Genomic DNA, 21,137 nt, shown 5'->3' on the forward strand with positions numbered 1-21,137 from the left:
TGTGTCATTCAATGTGTTTTAAAAGCAAAACAAAACAAAGCTTCTTCATTTTCTAAATGGACTGGAGGCAGAAGCTGGTCCTGCAGCACTCACTCTGCTCACAGCCGTTTCCCGTGAATCCAGGAGGACAGCCGCAGCCTCCAGAGACGTGATGGCAGGATATGCCCTGAGAACAGCTGCAGCGCTGCATGCATCCCCTGCCGTGCATGCCCGGCAAACATGCTGAAAGGAAACAAAGTGGAAACAATATGGAGATGTTTATAGCTATAACTTGGAAAGAAACTTAATTCTGCACATTTCCCTTTTATCCCTATCTCTAATCCTACTTGTTGACCAGTCTGTAATTTTAACTGAAAATTGTACATGGGGTTTTATGTTTTCCTTAATGAGTAATGTTATGTAAGAGATCCCTGACAAATAAAGCCCAAAATTGTAAATTTGCCTCAAAGGGCTTTACAATATGAACAACATCCTGAACACTGTAATAAATCCCAGGGTTTGTAACAAATGTAACAAGTTCATTTTCAAATAACAGGACAAACTCCGTCCAGCAGGGGTTGCAAGAGCACCACAGTTTCTTTAACTGCAGGCTTGTACCTTTGTCACAGTGCTTTCCTCTCCACCCTGGTGGACACTGACACTCTCCAGTGACGTGGTGACATGACGCCCCGTGCACACACTGACATCTCTCCTCACAGCCGGCACCATACAGGCCTGGTTCACATGCTAAGCCGAGAAGGTGCAAATTAGAGGTTATGATTAACAAAAATACACAGTATTGCCAGTCCAACAGTTTCCAAAGTGCAGCAGTTCCAATGAGGTCAACGTTTCTGTTGGTTCATTAGTTTTGCCTCAGTTGTGCAGTAGAGACTCACTGGCTCACCTTTCTCACAGCGCTCTCCGATCCAGCCGGCGCTGCAGCTGCACTGTCCGGTCTGTCTGTCACACTGGCCGCCGTTCTCACATTCACACTGCTGCTGGCAGTCCGCCCCGAACCTGCCCGCCACACACTCTGTGTAAACATACAGCAGCACGCACAAGCAGAAACACACACATGAGACAAGACAAGAGAAAGAAAACAGACACACCATGATGTGAACTATTTATGACAGGGAAACATGCGTTGTTATATTTCTGCTGAGGGCTGCAACATGTTTCTCTTTTTCTTTTTTTCAATAATTTATAGCTGGACAGAGTATGTAGTTGGCAATCAGAAGTAGTAGCCACAGAGTTCAGAGGGTAAAGACATTCCAGGGACAGGATTAGAGGTTTCCTGAGCATGAGGAGGGGGCTGGGCCTGGCACGGCTCGACAGGGAAAGGTTGTAACAGGCACAGAGGGAGGATAGTGTGTGATGTGGAGCTCAGAGGAAGAACGAGCAGGAATGTCACTGCCGGGTCGACAGAGACTTTTACAGAGCAGACCCGTCTGTGGTGCAGAAACAAACTCTGCCAGCAAATAACCAGACTGTAGGTAAAAACAAATGAGCTAAGGCAGCAGATTGATTTCCTGAGCACAGTAAAACAACCAGAGGCAAGTGTTTTAAATGTTTACTTCAGGGTTCAGGTAATGTTATTCTTCTACATTTATGTCCAGACTGACCAACATCATTATGGCTTTGCAAGATGAGGCTGAATTCAGTTCAGAAGTTTTTAGAGCTGGGCCAAACAACCTAAAGCGTAAATCAAGATGCAAGGTGAATGATTAGATTCTCCTCATAACGATAAATGTTTATACCTCAGTGCGCGTATTAGTTTTCTGATTTTGGCTTAATTCTGGTATTTGCCCTTCTTAATTCCAGTATGATGAGTTAAAGATGCCGGTCTGTTGGCTGACTGGTTCGAGGAACTTCTGGTTAGATGTCATGAGTTGTGGTAGCTACTGATGTTTATTGAAAATTGTGATAGGAAAAAGTTTAGGTCGGTAAAAGATGTTTGTAATTCGCTAAATTCTGTTTATCGTCCAGCCCTACGAGCATGTCAAAGTGAGAGTTTAGAAAGAAATGTGTGATTGATTTAACTGTATAGTCAAAAATCCCAATTTCTGGCACTATTTCTAAAAAACAAGTCTGACAAGGCAAGAACCACCTGCAGTTAGACAATCATATACGTTTTAACCAAACTCCCACGTTAGCCAAACTTATTTGGAAGCGATAATGTGTGTTTAAAAAAAATATAATAAAATGATTGGCCTTTCTTATCAACCTGTCTGATCATATGTTTCTTGCCCTGTCCGTCTTTGCCGTAGCAATGTCAGTGTTCCCAGATCTGAGTATATTATTATAAATGGCGGCAAAATGTACAAGAATAAGCCCCAAGTTGTGCGAATTTTCCTTAAAATGATTCATCTGAAGCTGGTTTTGTGGGCACACATATGGAGACTCTTACTCACAACATCTCTGAGTCTTACCCCGTTCACAGGCTGTGCCCATCCATCCACTGGCACATGTACATTTTCCATTGGTCTTGTTACAGGTGGCTCCATTCTGACACAAGCAGCGCTGCTGACAGTCTGCTCCATAAAACCCAGCAGGGCATTCTGTTAGAAAAATGCATAGACAAAACCATCTTATGAACCCCTTATTTACCTGTCATATAGTTGATTACTTTGCTGTGTGTTATGTTCACTCACCTTCTGTGCAGTTGGGTCCGGTCCAGCCCGGCGTGCACACACACAGCCCACTGGCCGGGTGGCAGATGCCATCGTTACGGCAGCTACAGCTTTGGTTACATCCCTCCCCATAGAAACCAGTCGGGCATGCTGCCAGGAGAGGGACCAACAATATCATTACCTCTTGATGAACTTTGCTGATCAAAAGTTCAAATTCCAGTGTCTGGTAAGTGATACAGGCCATAGCATGGGGAACATCAAGTAGGTGCTTTCTCATGTGTGACTGGGCTGGGTTTTCCCAAATAACTCTGAAACCAAGCGTGTTTTTGTTCCACTGTGAATCAGCGTTACAAAGATGATATCTGTGCTTCGATGCTGCTACACAAATGTCCAAACCAACCATCTTTCATAACACTGGAGTGATGCCAGCAACTGTTAACCTCATAACTTTCTGAAGTGCACCTGTCACTCACTCATGTTGCAGAACGGACCGATCCAGCCAGCAGGACAGAGACAAACTCCGCTGACGTGGTCACAGCTCCCTCCGTTTAGACACAAACATTTCTCCTGGCAGTCCAGTCCGTAGAAACCCTGAGGACACGCTGAAACGCACACACAGATGTAAAGACTACCTGCTACTATCATGTCTACATATTCAGTGGGTGAATTTGCATTTGTGATGTGAAGGATCTTCTCTTACGCTTTTCACAGAAGGTTCCAGTCCATCCCACCTGGCAGGTACAAGCTCCACTCACATGGTCGCACAATGCCTTGTTCTCACACTGACATCGATGGCGACAACCGAGACCAAACATACCTGATGGGCACTCTGAGGAAATATACACACATACAAAACTTAGATTTACAGACTAGTGATATGTATGTATGTCATGTTTTATAAAGGTTGGTTGTAAAATAACACAGTTCTATCACAGAGACAAAACTGAAATAACTGTATTTAGGGTTTGAAATTGTGACTTTGGCACCATCTGGTTGTAGCACCAAGAATAAAACAGAGTGTGCAGAGTGGGCTGAAAGCAACACAAATGCTCTACCAGTTTTTTCCCGCTCATTTTATTAACATTTCAGCCCTCAGACTGAAAGATAAAAAAGTGAGCACAAGTGATCCATAGTGTTCTTGTCAATAAGACTTTCTGGTGTGCAAAAACTATATAGTCATTTTTATGCAAACAAAAACTTAAAAGTGCTATGATCATAAAAACTAATTGTACACATATTAACTTGATATCATAAAAGATTGAACACTGTGGTCTTTAAATGCTTTAACACATAACTACATACTCTGGTGGCAGTGTGTTCCAGTGTAACCAGCCTCACAGTTGCACTGGCCTGTCACAGCGTCACAGCTACCATCTCCGTTTCTACAGTCACATGTTCCTGCACAGTCGGCCCCCCAGTGCCCTGCATCACAGGCTGCAACAGAAACATCACATTTGAGTGTCAGACATAAAAAGGGACTTTTACTTTTACTGTCAGATATATACGATAAGTGTTCTTACATAATTCTCTTCAGCGTTAGAAGCTTATGTTAGGTGATAACTAGTTTTTTCCAGCACTGTTACCTTTCCTGCAGTTGTGTCCAGTCCAGCCAGGAGTGCAGGTACACCGCCCACTCACCGGATCACAGCGTGCATTGTTCTCGCACACACACTTCATTTGGCATCCTTGACCGAAACGTCCACTCGGGCATGCTGCACAAGAAAAAAAATTTAATCTAAACCATCAAGACTAATCTACCAGGACCGACTACACCGGATTGCAAGAGAGAACAGCAAGTTCCCATGACAGCTTTGGTTCTGTGATTCAGCCGTCAAATGAGGCTTTAAGAGCCAGTGGTTGTTTGAATGGAATTATATTCGTTCTTCCCAGTGAATTATGTCTGAGGTGGTTTTCAGGCAGCTAAAGGATTTTAGCTAATGACCTCGGAGGAGAAACTGCTCCTCTGTCTTCTGACATGTTGCTCTATTTCTTGTCCAAACTGCACCACTGTGTGAGTTCCATATTCCACAGTGTCACCATCCTCTGCAGCTCATTGACTGTTTAATGCATGTTGCTGTGGAAACCAAAAATGCACAGTGCTGATACTCACAGTTCTGGCAGAATCTGCCCATGAACCCTGGAGGACAGTTACATGACCCGTTGTGTTTGTCACACACGCCTCCATTCTCACAAACTGGGCAGGTTTCTATGCAGTCTGGACCCCAAGAACCCTCCGGACACACTGTGAAAAAGATTCACATTTGTATGATTGTTATGTTACGTTTGTATGGTTATATATATATATATATATATGTAAATAAAAAAAACTCACAGTTCTCACAGTGCTTTCCTGACGTCCCTGCTGGACACTTGCATTGTCCGGTCACTTTGTCACATGGGGCGCCGGTGCAGTTACAAGGATGTATGCAGCCTGTTCCAAACCTTCCCCCTGGACAGTCTGACACAGGACACACAGGAGAGGCTTGTCACAACATGGGAGGACAAAATAACAAATAAGTCTTAAAGTGCTCATATTATGCTTTTTGGCTTTTCCCCTTTCCTTTATTGTGTTGTGTTGTGTCTTTTGTGAAAAAGACCCCAAAGGGACTTACCATCTTCCAGAGAAAACATTGTTCACAAACTGCTCCAAACAGCTCTATTGTAGTCCAGAATTTACTTCCGTGACGAACGTGCGTCACTTTGTAACACACGTTATAATGCTCGCCTAGCTGCTAGCATGGCACGCCCTCATACTCTGCAACTGACAAGCTAGCAGTGCTTGCTGCACATGTGCGCCTCTCAACAAAGATAGTAGAAGTGAGATTCCTCACTTTGTAGCTAAAACAGAGAGCTCAACACACAGGGTGAAAAGAGGAGCTGCAGCAATGTGCAGTACAACAAAAATATGGTATTTTCTGAAAATTAAACCACATAAACCTATTCTGGTACAACCTCTAAATACCATTATGAACCTGAAAATGAGCATAATATGAGCACTTTAAAGCATGATGAGATGGTGTCCTCTGTAGGGCCACTTACCCTGATCACAGTTCTCTCCATGATGACCAGGAGGGCATTTTCGTTGGCACTCTCCGGTCACATGATCACATGACACGCCTGGTGGACAGGCGCACTTCTTCTCACAGCCGGCTCCGTAAGTACCTGGGTTGCATTCTAGAGACAGAACAGGACAAAGCACTTACTTACCATGTTAAGACAACTGTAATATGAGAGACTGTTTTTCTGTCTTTATTAGAGGAGATCCTCGACTGACTCATACTGTACATTTGTTACGGTTCTGAGTCCCTTTATTGATTATGTCAGAAAGCAAATTTTGCAAAATTTGATTTATGTGCCCCGCTGAGCGTGGCTATATTTCAGCCTGTATGGACACTGGAGACACAGCATATCTTGGCATACATGGACATTTATTCGCTACTCTGGCAACCTTTATTTTTCCTTCTGTTTTCTTTGTCTGCAGTTGTATCAAGAATGGGGGCTTTGACTTGTGTTGCTGTTTCTTTGTTGTGCTGTACAAACGTTTGTACATACTTAATTTCAGTTAAAAAACTCAATTCAAATAAAATCTGTCATCTGTAATATATACTGTGATAACACCTTAGAGCAGAACACCTACAACCTACAGTTAATGTAAGTAACGTGTGTTGATGAGCAGAGCATTGCCACAGTGTGCTCACCTTCCTTGCAGGTGTTGCCCTGGTAACCAGATTTACAGACACAGGTGCCATGGCGACGGTGACACTCCAGAGTGTTCTGCTGGACACACTGACACTCCTCAGAGCAGCCGGGGCCAAAGGTCCACTTAGGACAAGCTAAAAAAGAATTAACAAGGAGGAGGAGATTATTTCACAACAGGATGGTGCACAGAAAGAAATATGATACATCAAAATTATAGCCACAACACGAGTATTTACAAGCTTTTCTTTATTGTATATGGATACTTGCAATGCAGGTAAAAGTCACAGTGAGCCTGTCAATCAATGCTTTAATAATCTGGGGTTCCTGATATGGGAGTTCAAGGGTGAGACTGTGGTAATTTTGGAACAGTGGGACTTACGAAGGTGGCAGAAGCGGCCGTAGAGTCCAGAATCACATAGACAGGCTCCGTAGGTCCGGTGGCAGCGCCCATTATTGGCACAATTACACTTCTTATTGCACTGCTTCCCATAGAAGCCCTTGGGACAGCCTGCACGCAGGAAACAACTCAAAGTAAACGTTGGATAACTACCTCCTGTGGTGAGAATGAAATGTTTTCACTGAAGATTAAGGAACAAATGGTTTTGTCTGCGACAAAGGCGGACAACTCACCATCCTGGCACAAGTCCCCACTGACCCCAGGCGGACAGCGGCAGCTCCCAGTGACCGGATCACAGCTGGCACCATTTTTACACTTACAGGGGAAGGAGCAGTTTTTACCAAAATATGCTCCGGGGCATGCTGTGAGATTGAAAAATAAAAGGGTCTATCACTGCTAATCTGTCAAGACTGACTTTATAATTTGATACAGTAGTGACGGTATCCACACGTGTATGTGTTTGTGTGTCAAAAGTGTCTGTAAATGTTGAGCCAATCCTCACTCTGGTTGCAGACGATGCCTGTCCATCCGTCGGGGCAGTCGCAGCCATTTTTCCAAGGATTACACTTTCCTCCATTAGAACAGTCGTCACAAGTCAAACTGCAGTCGTTGCCGAAAGTGTCGTCCAAACACACTGGAAACAACAGGGTAATGAAGTCCACTCTGCTCTTTAGCACCAACATCTAGCTGAGTCATGACAGTTCACAATGAACTCAAAGTTTGGTACCTGCCTCTGACTTTTTAGGGCAGAATTTTTTTTTTATTGATGAATGTGTCAAGGTTGACAGAGATTATTACAAGTCTTAGTAAAATTAGGAGGAGGGTAGTTAGCTATACAGTACACACATCACATGTAGGCTCAAGGCTATTGAGCCTATTGAGAAAAGTAACGTCCACACACTGACTCCAAACCACAAATGTATTTGAATGGACAACGTTTCAATCCCAGCCGAATATTCATCAGGTCCCAAAAACAATGTATCTAAATTTGTTTTGCAGGAGTTATTCCTGTCAACCTTCAGTAAAGTAAGTAAGTTTTGGAAGACGCAAAACAGAGCCTTTGACTTCCCCTTCCTGCCAGGACATATAAGCATCAGCATTCCTGCCAAAGGAGCTGTGGTGTTACAGTATGTACCAACAGTCTGGGAGCATGAAGCACAGTAATTAACCCCCACCATGTGGTCTGTTCATGCCTGCATTAAATTAGTCTGTCAGACAGCTTCACCTCCCGGGGGTGTCAGACTCAGGTAATCAGATAAAGAGTGGTTAATGGTTTTGGGGGGTAAAAACTCACCAAATTTCTCTGCCAGGTTACTCTCGGCCTTCAGCTCCCCGTCATCGTCTTCATAGTCGTCATAGCGCTCCAGGGGTTGGTTGTAGTCCTGCATCAAGGTGAGCAGGGGTCGAATAAGAGGCAACTCGATGGCACCTCCGCTGGACAGGGCCTCAATTGCATCTTCTAGTGCTGCGGGGAGATAGACAGACACACACACACACACACACACACACACACACACACACACACACACACAATACAATAAAAATACAGTGTATACCATTTAGTTTTTTGTCTTAAAAATCAATCTCTTTTTTAAAAACGTGAACAAAAATACACCATTTTGATGACTGACTTGTCTTTACAATTTTCTTGCAACAAGTGTGATAGTTTATTAAGCAAGTACTGGTCCTGCTCTACACCCTGCTGTGCCCTATTACACCCTGCTACGCTCTGCAATGCCCGGCTTCGACTTGCTATGTCCGGCCAACGCCCTGCAACGCCCTGTTAAGTCCTGCTGTGCTCTACAACACCATGAAATATTACAACTACTACTTCTAGTCATTATCTTTATTGTGACTATTATTGCCATTGTTCATCACACCCCCAACCGGCACCGTCAGACACCGCCTACCAAGAGCCTGGGTCTGTCCGAGGTTTCTTCCTAAAAGGGAGTTTTTCCTTACCACTGTCGCACTTACGCATTCATGCATGCTCTTGGGGGAATCACTGGAATTGTTGGGTCCTTGTAAATTATAGAGTGTGGTCTAGACCTACTCTATCTGTAAAGTGTCCTGAGATAATTCCTGTTATGATTTGACACTATAAATAAAATTGAATTGAATTAAAGTATGAAAAAAGAAGTAAAAAAAAGAGAAATGACTTCTTAGCTGCTTTTAAAACTAATCGCCACTCTAATTCTTTTATCCCTTTTGCAATTCGACTTTTAAATGGTTAAATCAATTTTTTGATTATTATTTATCTACTCTCTAGGGTGTAGGCCTATATGTAGGCTTGTGTGATGTTATGTATGTGTGTGTTGTCTGTAGCTGCTCTTATCTAATTGCCCCTTGTGGGATTAATAAAGTTGTTGAATTGAAGTGAATTAGCTTGGATTGACTTAGGTTGACTAATATCAACATAATGCTACTTTGATACAAGAATATCTGTTTTTAAAGTGCTAAAAACTGAACTCCAACACCACCGTTGGTAGGTTTTCTGTCAGATATCAACTAAGAAAAGACAGATATTAAAGACAGGACATTTCCTTAGTTTTATGAAAAATTCTCTATGTCTATTACACATTAGAGATATTTTCTCCACGAAAGATAGTTCAACTTCACCAAAACCTTATTTTCTAGTGCTCCATACCCAGCTCTAATTAAAAAGGCTGCTAGTGGTATAGTCCTTTTTCACTGACAGAACACTTGGACAGCTGCATCCACCTCAAGTCTAAACAGTTCTTATTTTCCATAAAACCTGCTCTTTAACACTCACAATCTAGACTGAACGACTCTGTACACGGGATGTTTTTGCAGTATGACAACAATAGTTTGCCAGGTTTTCCTTTGGCATGTCTCTGGTGTGATTCCCACTTGGCCACTCTCTTTGATGTTGATACTCACGGATGCAGGATTGCCGGTCCTCGTCCAGACGGTAACCCCGGCGGCAGAAACACTGAAAGGAACCCGCGCTGTTCTGGCATGTGTGATCACAACCGCCATTAGCAGCCAGACACTCGTCTACATCTAAACAACACAGACGCAACACACACTCAAACACTTTGGCTACATCAAGAGAAGTTGAGAGAAGCCAAAGTAATTTAACCGAGCAGCTCTCACTTAACTGTAAATGTTCAACTTGAACAAAGACAACATTGTGTACGTTTGTGTTGACGTCTTCAGCCAAACTGGAACTCTCCCAAATTCAACAGAGGTAAATATTTAGTCTCATAAAACAATGAGTGCCATCCACATTTTGATTAAGGGTTGAACATACCATCACAGCTACATCCGTCTGAGTTGAGTCTGTATCCTGCTGAGCAGTAACATTCATAACCCCCGGGGTAGTTGGTGCAGTCCTGCTCACAGCAGGAGCTCTGCTCTCCACACTCATCGACGTCTGCCAAACACAACAAGCAGGGAGACTAAAATTATGAACTGACTGTAGCGATATGCTTCACTGCTCTCTGACAAACGTTTTACGAGATCATGTAAATTGTACAGGTTTTACAGACAATTAAGGTCAAAGTAGAGAATAATAGCGCTGAACAACTTGTATATGTTTTCCTCATTGTATCAGTAAACATTCACTTCTGTATTCTAACGCCAAAAACTCAATATCTTTTTCACCTCCTGACCAAAAGAGAATGTTGGCAAAATAGATTAGAGTCCTACAGATTTCCCAAATTCCCAAAAGATGATTTTATTTTATTTACAGAACATGTATTTTAAAACAAATATTTGTTCTGCATGTCAGGGGCTGTCTAGAGCACTGTCAGACTTTTGTTTTCTGGATTTTTTGTTATCTAGTTTTATTGAGTGATCATGTAACTGACTCTAACTGAGCTATCCTCTGCAGTAATAGCAGTTAGTCATTAGTCATAATCACCAATTTACTAATCTACTATACATAAAACACCAATAATTCAATAAGACGTTTCTGGAAAGTTACTGTGAATGAGTGCTGATGTAATGAGCATCACTGCTTTATAATTAGTTTTAAGCATGTTTTGAAGTATATGTAAGTGCATTACAGCTTCTTACCAGCACAGGTTTTGAGGTCGTCGTCTAGTCTGTAACCATGGTTACAGGAGCAAACAGGCCCACTGGTTGAATGTTGGCAATGGTGTGAACACCCTCCGTTGTTGTTCTCGCAGCTGTTCACGATCTCCATCTCGATTTCTTTTACAAATTCACAGTGAGATAATGTGTGTTAATTAAAGGACTCAACTATCTTGTACCAGCTAAATATAAGGGTTCTATGCATGTTATTATATTAAGAGGGTTTAAACTGACTGTAACACTGTTTGCCATCAGATCCCAGCTCATAGGCAGCGTTACACACACAGGCGTAAGAGCCCAGTGTATTGTGGCAGCCATGAGCACAGTTGGCCTGTTTTGTCTCACACTCATCAATATCTGTAACAGAAATATGTAACAAAGCAAAACAATAAACACTATGAATGGAGGGATACATCTGGTTTGCACAGGTTCATTTCATTACTCTCACAAATCAAATCCATGTTTGCACTTGACAACCATCTTACACACACTTAACTCAGTGTTGGTAAATACCAATGATGGAAACATTTTCTTACGAATTCTGAATCTTATTTTTATTAAAAGCTGTACTTGTCTTAATCATGACAGGGACCGTTTAGAAGCTATCAATTGTATCACACGGTCTTTGTTAGCAGACAGCGTTTTCCCAGTTGACATGAAAATGTAGAAGTTCAAATTTCAATTTCTCTGCTGTTTCCAATCTTCAAATTTGACTTTTGAGTCAATTTGGACAATACATCTCTAAGTGCTCAGAACATTTTAATTTTAATCTACTTGACAATTGGGTAAACTCCATCTGCTGAAGAGGATGACTGTGTGATATGACCAAAAGCTCTTGAGCAGCTACTAAATGTGCCAATATTGTTTTGTGAATAATCTTCTATATGTATCTCCTTATATTTTCTTCACTTGATTAACTCTGAGCTACGTTAATAATCATTGTAATGTCACTATTATTGTTACTGATGACTTTACCTTTACATGTTTTCCCATCTTTAGCCAGAATGTAACCAGCTTTACAGTGACAGTGAGCTTTCCCACCATCAACACGACAATCGTGCATACAGCCTCCATTCTGATCTGCACAGGGATTCTGCACTGCAACACAGAAAGCACACACTCATAAACATAAATCTACCGGTGTCAGTCATCTGGAGAACACTTCTGGTGCCGTTGTGGAGGCACCAGACTGTAAAACTGACATGTTAATGCAGAGCAGGTGGAGAGCTTTAAATTCATACTGCCATCCTGCACCTCCACCTCATCTCTTTTTTGTTCACTCAGCATAGTTGTGTGTGTTTGACTTGTGTAAGCATGTCCAGCATCTGGGATGAGAATTTTCAGCTCTGCAAAAATTAGAGGAAGCCGTTCCCAGCCAACGATTACAAAATAAAAGTATCTGAGAGACAGTCTTTTAAAATACATATATGTATAATTTCCCACCCCCAGAGATCGGAGATATTAAAAGAAGCAAGGACATCAAAATACTAATTTGAGAAAAAAACAATGCTAGGAGACTGCTGTGATTCACTCCAATTTAATGTCTCATCCCATGCAAGACAGTTAATCATGCTCCAGCACAGACATTCTGTCAGATAATTACAAATGGCACCAGATTCAGAAAATGTGTTTTTAATGTAATGATCAAATCTTGAGAATCACACCTTCATAATCTTCCAAAGTACTCCGTTTTTTTGGCACTCTTTCCTTAGTCACCGATCCATTTATTATTTCTCCTTTCTATCTTGTGGCATGTGTTGATGTGTGTTTAGTGTTGCCTTACACCAGAGTTTGGGTACTCACGTTTACAATGCTTGCCATCCTCTGCCAGCACGTAATTTAGCTTGCAGCGACAGCGGAAATGAGCAGCAGACTGCTGCACACAGTAGTGCTCACATCCTCCGTTGCTGATGGCACACGAATGAACAGCTGAAAAGGAAAAGAAAGGAAAAACTGAGAGACATGACAAAAGGCCAGAGAATTTAAATGAAGGGACAGAAAGAGAAAAAGAAGATCCACCATCTTTCCAGAAAAAAATCAACGGCCATAAATCCAAACTGCAGTTAGTTTTTGTGACTTTTGATTTGACTGTTGTGTCACATCCACAGGAATATTTCTCAGAGAGGTCATGACCGCTGTACTGACATTCCTACACTCAGCGAATACCACAGAGAACTGCTTTGCTCTGAGCCACAACAGATCCATCACCATAAAAGAGCCAAAAATCACAGAGAGATTTGAATGGCAGGACATCTCTGGTGGACAATGCTCGTCTGCTGATGAGATTGAGGGCAAAGCCAGCTCAATCATCTTCCCCGTTTCGGTTTCTCATCTTTATAGCAACAGATGAAACCCTGGTAGACGGCCTGGACTTGATTCCTTCAGAGAAAACAACAGGTAGAGGCCAAACAGCCGCGCGTTTTCAAAGTCGGTGATTTTCATACTCAAAGGCTGGAGTCAGATGTGCACTATGATTATTAGTGCAATCAGTCATTTCTTCACAGCTGTCCCACAAGGACCTCGCAGGGACAGTTGGGTCCCGCTACAATGTCTGCTCTATAAGACAATGAAACAACTTCACCTTATGAAGCCAAGAAACACATAATAATTTCCACTCTAAATGTCAGGACACTGTATACATTCCTGACAGCAGAAACTGGTGCCAGGTTTATACTCTTTTCTTAGCTATTTCTGAAACCCCCAATTCTAATGCATCTGTCATGATAGAAACAACATACAGACACTGCGTAAAAACACAGACAGAGGTCAAGAGTGACAGCATAACACGCAGATTTATATGAAGTTTATACAATTTAAATGAAGCTTATATGAGCGGTAAAATAACACACAAGCTGAATTTAATGGAGGAAAAGGTTTGAAACATAACAAAAACAGAGCTAGGGACACCACGGTCAACTAAAATAATAAAATCAACCCACAGTTTACTTTGTACTTTGTTTAGTTGTAAGTACTTATAGATGTATAGGTGGTGAATCTTTGATTAAATGTTTATAAGGAAAGATTAAGTAGTGGAGGTTTAAACAAATTACCCAGGGACAGGTTTCTAAGATGGGTCCTTCAGGGTCCACAGAAAATGTCATATGAACATGTGCCGGGTTACAGATTGAAAAGGAACAGTAAAGAAACAGCAAGAATATGTTGTGCCCTTATAAGAGAGATGACAGGAAACAGGGACAGTAAGACAGGGTCAACCCGATCAGCAACTATTTTGACTAACAATTAATTGTGTAAGAAATCTTTCAAGCAAAAGTGCAAAAAATTAACTGGTTCCAGCTTCTCAGATGTGAGAATTTGTGAAGTGATCATCATAAAGTGAATATTTTTGGGTTTTGGATTGCTGGTCAAGCTGCATAAGCAATTAATGACAACACCTTGGACTTTAGAAAATTGTAATGGCCATTTTTCACAATTCACATTTTCACAACTCAGTCTATAGGCAAACCAATAATCAATAAAGTCATCTGCAGATTAATCAATAATAAAAATAGCAGTTAGTTGGAGCGTTAGTACAAATGTGCTCCAGGACATGTAAGTTGAAGTTAAATCACTCAGAAATCCACTACAAGATATCGACTGAAGGGACTGTAACTCTGTATGGTTTTAACACACTGAGTTACAGAGAATCATCTCACAATAGGGCTTTATGTCAGAATCAAAGGGGTCACCTACTGCAACACCATGGATGTGGTTTAAATGATGAAGTGCCCATGTCAAAAAGCATATGTGGCTAAACCTCAATAAAATAATGACCAAAATATAATGCTCACAGTAAAGACTTTCAGACTTTTTCAGACTTTTCAGAACCAGTGTAATATACGTTTTGAAAAAGTGGGGCCACACAAAACTAAAACTTTGTAGGCCTTCATATTCTGTTTCTAACCGGAAGGATGGATGAAACCTCAAATCAAGCTTTTGTATTGTAACATTAGTCAAAGTATGCTAATGAAGACCTAACTCCCTGTTAGAAGTATTATTTCAATGACTTCTGTTTTTCCAGCTTGTACAATGTAGGCATTGCCACGTAGCTGTAATGTTCCTTACTGAGGCATGTGCGGCCGTCCACATGCAAGCGAGAGCCTGGGAGGCATTCACAGTAGTAGGAGCCCCTGGTGTTAACACATCTGTGCTGGCAGCCTCCATTATGGACCTGGCACTCATCGATATCTGTAGGGAAGGAGGGAGAAAAGAAAAGACAGAATCAAGCAGAAGGAGAGGGACGGTAGAGAAATTAGTGCAATTTGACTAAATCCTCTCATTATGAGAAAAAATATTGGTCCCAAGAGTAAAGCCCAGATAATCTGCAAAGCTAAGGGAGGAATTTAATGCAGATTTTAGGATAAAGATGTACTCGGAGAAGAAAGGAGATGATGGATGAGAAGGGAATGTATTCTCCAAGTGCATTACAGCTCAAACAAACAAATCCACCATGTGGTAACAACTACTGAACATTTAAAACCAAATTTAAATTCTTTTGCTTCTTGTCAAAGTCCCTTGGGTTCAGCAAACATATGGGAACTTAAAATCAGAGGATGCAAAACATACACATTCCTCTCAGCTTGAGCGTTGAGATTATAAACAAATAAAAGAAGGGGGTTCTACATTTGGGAAAGTGCTGGTGAGCAAAACATGACTGTCTTGCCATGTGACAAGATTCAAATGAGCCGTGTGCCTAAACATTTCTTATTTTAGGGGTCAAAGACTCATAAATTGTTCCTCAGCAGACCCCCTGTGAGATCAGAGCTGATTTATGAAGCCCTGCTCTGGACTTCTAACAGCCCGTCTACTGCCTAGCCTAGAAATCTAGACGCACCCTAGCGGCAGCAAATGTAATTTGCAGCATCTTGATGTGGGTCTGGCTTGTCAGGCTATCTACTGCCATCACCATCAAGAAAAATAGGACATGAAGTCGCACCCACCTCCCCCCCAGGCCAGTGACATGTTACCTGTTTGCTTTAACGTTACTAAAATGATCACAGTGAAGTTACTGGAAATGTTGCTTGCCGCAAAAAAGTGGTGTGACACATTAAAAAGGTGAGTGTGAATGTCTCTTGGCTGCTGCATGTCTATAAAAACAGCTAACACATCATAAAAGACTATTAGTCAGCGCCAAGTTTAATGTCTGGTTGAGAAATATGTTGTTAAGCACAGTCCTGACTACAAGAAGCTATTTTCAGAAAGAAACTATTTCAAGAATTAAAAGGAACTCCAGTGAAAAAGAGCTAATTTTATAAATTAGTTAAATAATTAAATTTACTAAGGGGAAATTTACTTTTATTTTATTGTCATAATTATTTTTTTGTTGTTTTGTACTGTCTCACCACTTACCACACATTTTGTCTTCGGGCACTGTGTTGTAAACATTGCATTAAACAGATCAGTAGAATCAAACCCCCTCTCTCCAAAACATAAATAGACAGTATTGCACCCTCAGTGGGGAGATTCATTTGCAAATAAATGCACGTATACAGTTGCCTTTATATTTCGCCTCTCAGTGCAGTTTTCTTCCACATTCCAAAGTTTAAATTGTCTATAGATTGGAATACGAGTGTGATATGTTGTTGGTCTATATGTGTCAGCCCTGGGCTGACACATATAGACCTAATTGTCTATCACAGGCTGTGATAGACAATTAGGGTGAACCCTGGTTCTCACCCAATGTGAGTCGGCACAGCAACCCAGCAAAGAATAACTGGGTATAGATCATAAATACATGTATATAGTTGCTAGCCTCGTGAGACCGTCCTGATCTTGCGAGCTCCAGTTTTCCACTCGCAGATCAGTCTGGCATCTTGAGACAGCAGATGTTGAGAAAAGATGTTTTTGCTCTTCTCCCGACTGGTTTCGGCAAGAGTTTGATATATTGTTGATCTGATTGGTTGATTTGGCCCGTCTATCACCAACATAGATGGTGATAGACAGATGGTTTATCCAATCAGCTAACCAATATTTTCGCCCCTTCCCAAAAGTTCTCCAACGGAAAGTTCCCAGATGGATATGCCGAGCAAATCCATCTGGCAGAGTCAAGTTATAGCCTATAGTTGCATGCTACACAATTATTTTGTTGACATCATAACCTTTGGAGTTTAAGATTTGGCAAAGCTATTAAAACAGTTGCATATTAACACATTCAGCAGATATAGAGCAACATTAGCACAAATTTAGCACTGTGTTTCTGGCCACCTGCCAAATGTAAGTCCAATGTTCTTCTTTTAGCTCTGTTTCTGGTCTCTACCAACTGAGAGCAATAAAGGTAAACTAATAACAGTAGAGTTGTGGGCCTCAAACCTCCTTAGAGCTGAGGCGAACTGCACGGTGGAGCACTAATTCTCTGTGGCTTTATCACTACAAGAGACCCTTTCACATTACTCATTTGATCCACTGTTAACAATAAAATATAGGTTATAGCAGCTTTACTGTCGTATTTCTCGTGGCCAGTGGTGAAACAAATATGAATATCAGAGTCCCTGTAACATGAGTGAATTTAGCCTCCATCGTGCTCGTGTCACGCTGTGTGGGATGAAGGCAGCGGGACAATCTGCATCTGAGCTTTATCATGCGCCTTACACACCACCACATCACTGTCTTCATGTTCCCGCAGTTACACACAAGTACACACAAATAGTATATGACCTGTTATTTTCCCATAAGTCAGGTCTTTACAAGACCCAAAAAACCCTGATGTTATAGAACATGATAAAGGAAGCACCGTGTTGTAAATTATGAAATCTTGGTTGTTAATGGGATTCATGGAACACTGATTCTACTCTTCATAATAAAAACAAGGATATGATTAGGATAAGAACAAAAGTGCAGTGTATGGGAAGGGACAAACATGTACTTGCTTAATGGTTCCAGTAAAAACTGCCCAAGACAGCTAAATTACAGGAATATCCTTATGCTGAACCCATCTACTCCCAATAATATCCAATGACACCTTAAAATATAGTGTTTGGGGGAGAAATGAGCTTCTAAATTTTCCTCTTCTTTGTCTCTCTGCTGCCAGACTTCAGCTCCACTTGGTCCAGGAAAGCTGGCAGGAGCCGTCCCTTCGTTTTTCCATCCATGCTGCATGCCGTCCTTTGGTTTGGTTTTGCATGAAATGGGATCCAGCAGTGTGGAGCTGCTGTTCTTCGGTCGACTGCAGTGCACAGTCAGTGAAGCCCCTCCAGCCTGGTTTCCACATCCAAAACATGATCCCCCCACCCAAGCTCAGAGCCAAAGCCTCCGCAGCACTTGGCTTTTACAGAAGACACATTCATTCTCTGCCCGCAGCCACCTACAGCACAGTGTTGTCTTTATGGAAAACTAGTTTGGTCCGTTTCCGAAAAGTGATTTGTTTATTGTGTGCAGAAGATAAATCATTTCTGAACAGCCTAATTTATCTCCAAGAATGACATCTAAGTAATACAGCAGATCAGAGGGATTATCGGCAATATGGTAATTACAAATGTAAAACATGTTTCATCTTGTGCATTCATCCCAGAGCCCTGCAGTGTCCTGCCAAACATGAAAAGAAATATTCAGTCATAATAATACTGACATAATCTGTCGAGAGTGTAGCTGGTATCTAGCCCTGTTTGTGTTAGCGTTACAAAGCATCACTCATGATTTATAGTTCATGTTTTCAATGTACTCTATCTTTGTTGGTATTCTGATCAGAGACAAAGTCATCTGGGCAGTGCCAGACAGCGCGTTCAGCAGACACATTATCAGACACATTATCAGGGGGACTGATATGGCTGAGCCATGAACAAATACTCTGACCACGGTAAATACCTCCCTACTTATGCATTAAGTCCTACTGTATAAAACATTGTGTGACCAAAAATCTATTTATAATAATTTTTTAAATGAGCCTATGTTCTGAAAAGAAACATTATGCAGTGTATATGGTAGCATTTTCTACTTTTTGAAAAGAATACAATTAATTTGTTGTAAAATAAAATGTCAGCATTACTCACTTCAATGATTAACAGTTAAATGAATGCGTTTTACAATCTCTTCCTCTCGGGATGGACCCAGAGTGGAATCATTAATACATTCATGCATTTTGGCTGTGAAATTATCACTTACCTGCTGCCAGGTAGCCAAGGTTGTAGCCGTGGTATCCATGGTAACAGTGTGGTCTATAGCAAATCTTTCTAAAGTAACTCTGTGGATAGTTTGCAGCAGATGTCAGACATGTCATCGCTTCAATTAACACCAAAAAGAAAATCTGCTGCCCTGATGACAAAGTCATGGTTGAAAGTGAAACGCAATGCCTCACAGAGAACTTAAAAAAAAGTAAAACTTTTACTGTAGAAAATTAAACATTTTAAACATATTGTTTGTTAAGCATATTATCTATGCAAAATGAAAATGACTGACTAGTTCTGCAGGTGCTGAATCCTGGTCTGATGTAACATGGTAACTACATCTTATTCACTCTGCCTCCTGATTTTGCTCTCCCTTCCTCCATCCCCCTCTCCCTTTCACCCTCCCATCTACTAAAACTAAATGTCCATCACATTAAAGATCCTCCTCTCTCCCCCCTTTTCCCCACACTTCAATCTCACCCCCACCCAAAAACACTCTCTTACACTAGAGGCATATCCAGTGCTGCATGAACTACAAATAAATAATTCTGCATTTTACCAGCCAACAGCAATTGATGTCTTTCCCTCAATGATTTACAACATGTTACTACGGGGCCACTGTATTTTTCAAAGAATATTATGTGATAAAAAGCAATATTCATGAGTGCACATCACTCCGGTTTTGGAGAATAAAGAATGTGAACAGACTAAAAGGATGTGCTGTCTATATATTTCTTTTGATATTGACAAAATGCCTCTAAAGGAAAGCAAAATGTGCTTAGAGCCAGACATCAAATTCAGTATTTATAATCCAAACATGGATTAGCCTTGCACTGAAATTGTCTATTAAGGAGCTAAGCACTGTGCGCTCTCATCTGTTGCCAACACATACACACAAACATAGCAGCAGGACCATGACAGCACTTTATAGAGCTTATAAAGAGCAAAGCATCACTTCTCTTCTCTGAACGCAAATGGCCCTTAAGAGACCTCTGCAGGAAACAATGACTAACGTCTTATGACCTTTATTTTTAATAATGCAAACTTAAGTTTCTGTAACATACACCTGTACAGTCATTACATCAGGCCACAAGCATCTGAGAAGTACTCAAGCTCAAACAGACCAGCAGAAACTGATACAGATCAGGGGTTTTTTGTCACACCACACTACACACCATCATATTCACAACTCTGCACACATGCACACATTGCATGTAAAATGCATATTTGTGCAGACTTCAGAATCATGTGGACAATGATGCAAGCCAGTTGAGAACGAAAGCAGCTTGCTCAAGCATGGAAGACATATGATAGGCTCAGAGCCATAACTGTAAGATATCTTGCCAGAGTGAAAAACGTTAATACTAGAAAAAGCCAGAAGAGAACCTAGCAACATTGAGATGTTTTTCTTAAAAAAACTTTACGGGAACTGTCCTTCTCTGTGGGCTAACAAGAGCATCTTATACCTGCTGATTTTGGAAGCCGTTACTCACACACTCCTAGAGCTCACTATTAAGACAGGTGGCAAACATTGGCAGACTATTACTCCCACCTTCACGCTCGTTTTGGTCTGAGCAGTCAAGTTCATTGGGCATGACGGCTAAAATGTTGATGTTGCTGCGCTGCACTGAGCACGACAGTTACTGTTGGCCTCTTCCACTTTGATCAATGCCATCTGTATCAATGCTGCTTATTCAAAATCTAAAATACATAACATAAATAATACATAAATGCACAAATACAATGGAATTTGACCAGGAGCATAAATCTAGGGAACTCTCTACAAATGAATTAAATTGTAAATTCAGTGTTTAGTTTTTTTCTTGTCTTTTTTTGCACTAAACAAAAGATGCATTTGTTTGTTTCTTGTCCATGCAAGCAGTATTCGCATATGCACATCCCGCAGCAGATGTCTTTCATCCAAAAAATTATTGCAGTTTGCCAAGGACAGGATTCCCCCAAAGTAGTAAAGTGGTTGTATACAATCCAACTCCCCAGAACCATTTGTTCTTAACAGCTAAATTAATGGATCTTGTCTCTCATCCGGACTCATGCAGGCTTTGACTCTGCAGCCTTTCCAGATTTGTCCGTCATGCAGAGGCAAGCTGATCACTTTCTGCAGACGCAGCATCACACATGTAGCGCTAACTTAAACATCCACAACATTCTTCCAGCTTCTTTTACCTCTGTTAATACCACTGCCAATTACAGACAATTAGGACATTAATGCTGCGGGTAGCTGTTTTCCTCCAATATACACCAGTGGCAGAGGGCAGA

At 41.3% G+C, this 21,137-nt stretch overlaps 1 protein-coding gene across 2 annotated transcripts in view; it reads right to left on the bottom strand.

Annotated features, from left to right (window-relative positions):
* megf6b (multiple EGF-like-domains 6b) overlaps positions 1-21,137 on the bottom strand; it is a 64,915-nt gene that overhangs the window by 6,633 nt on the left and 37,145 nt on the right. The window contains exons 1-25 of one of the 2 annotated variants that reach the window (XM_078248821.1): positions 18,859-19,227; positions 14,827-14,949; positions 12,568-12,693; positions 11,740-11,862; positions 10,999-11,121; positions 10,747-10,884; positions 9,980-10,102; positions 9,607-9,729; positions 8,000-8,170; positions 7,208-7,339; positions 6,939-7,067; positions 6,688-6,816; positions 6,308-6,442; positions 5,649-5,783; positions 4,942-5,067; positions 4,720-4,851; positions 4,193-4,321; positions 3,912-4,043; positions 3,310-3,438; positions 3,083-3,211; positions 2,631-2,759; positions 2,409-2,537; positions 884-1,012; positions 598-726; positions 94-222 (exon numbers count right to left, since the gene is read on the bottom strand). In XM_078248821.1, the coding sequence (XP_078104947.1) occupies positions 94-222; positions 598-726; positions 884-1,012; positions 2,409-2,537; positions 2,631-2,759; positions 3,083-3,211; positions 3,310-3,438; positions 3,912-4,043; positions 4,193-4,321; positions 4,720-4,851; positions 4,942-5,067; positions 5,649-5,783; positions 6,308-6,442; positions 6,688-6,816; positions 6,939-7,067; positions 7,208-7,339; positions 8,000-8,170; positions 9,607-9,729; positions 9,980-10,102; positions 10,747-10,884; positions 10,999-11,121; positions 11,740-11,862; positions 12,568-12,693; positions 14,827-14,949; positions 18,859-19,024 (3,298 nt within the window). In that variant the 5' untranslated portion in view covers positions 19,025-19,227. Of the gene's footprint in view, positions 1-93; positions 223-597; positions 727-883; positions 1,013-2,408; positions 2,538-2,630; positions 2,760-3,082; positions 3,212-3,309; positions 3,439-3,911; positions 4,044-4,192; positions 4,322-4,719; positions 4,852-4,941; positions 5,068-5,648; positions 5,784-6,307; positions 6,443-6,687; positions 6,817-6,938; positions 7,068-7,207; positions 7,340-7,999; positions 8,171-9,606; positions 9,730-9,979; positions 10,103-10,746; positions 10,885-10,998; positions 11,122-11,739; positions 11,863-12,567; positions 12,694-14,826; positions 14,950-18,858; positions 19,228-21,137 lie in introns of those variants that run through there. The other variant, XM_078248820.1, reaches the window with a different exon arrangement.

Source organism: Sander vitreus, chromosome 4, assembly GCF_031162955.1.
Source record: "Sander vitreus isolate 19-12246 chromosome 4, sanVit1, whole genome shotgun sequence".
Lineage (NCBI taxonomy): Eukaryota > Metazoa > Chordata > Actinopteri > Perciformes > Percidae > Sander > Sander vitreus.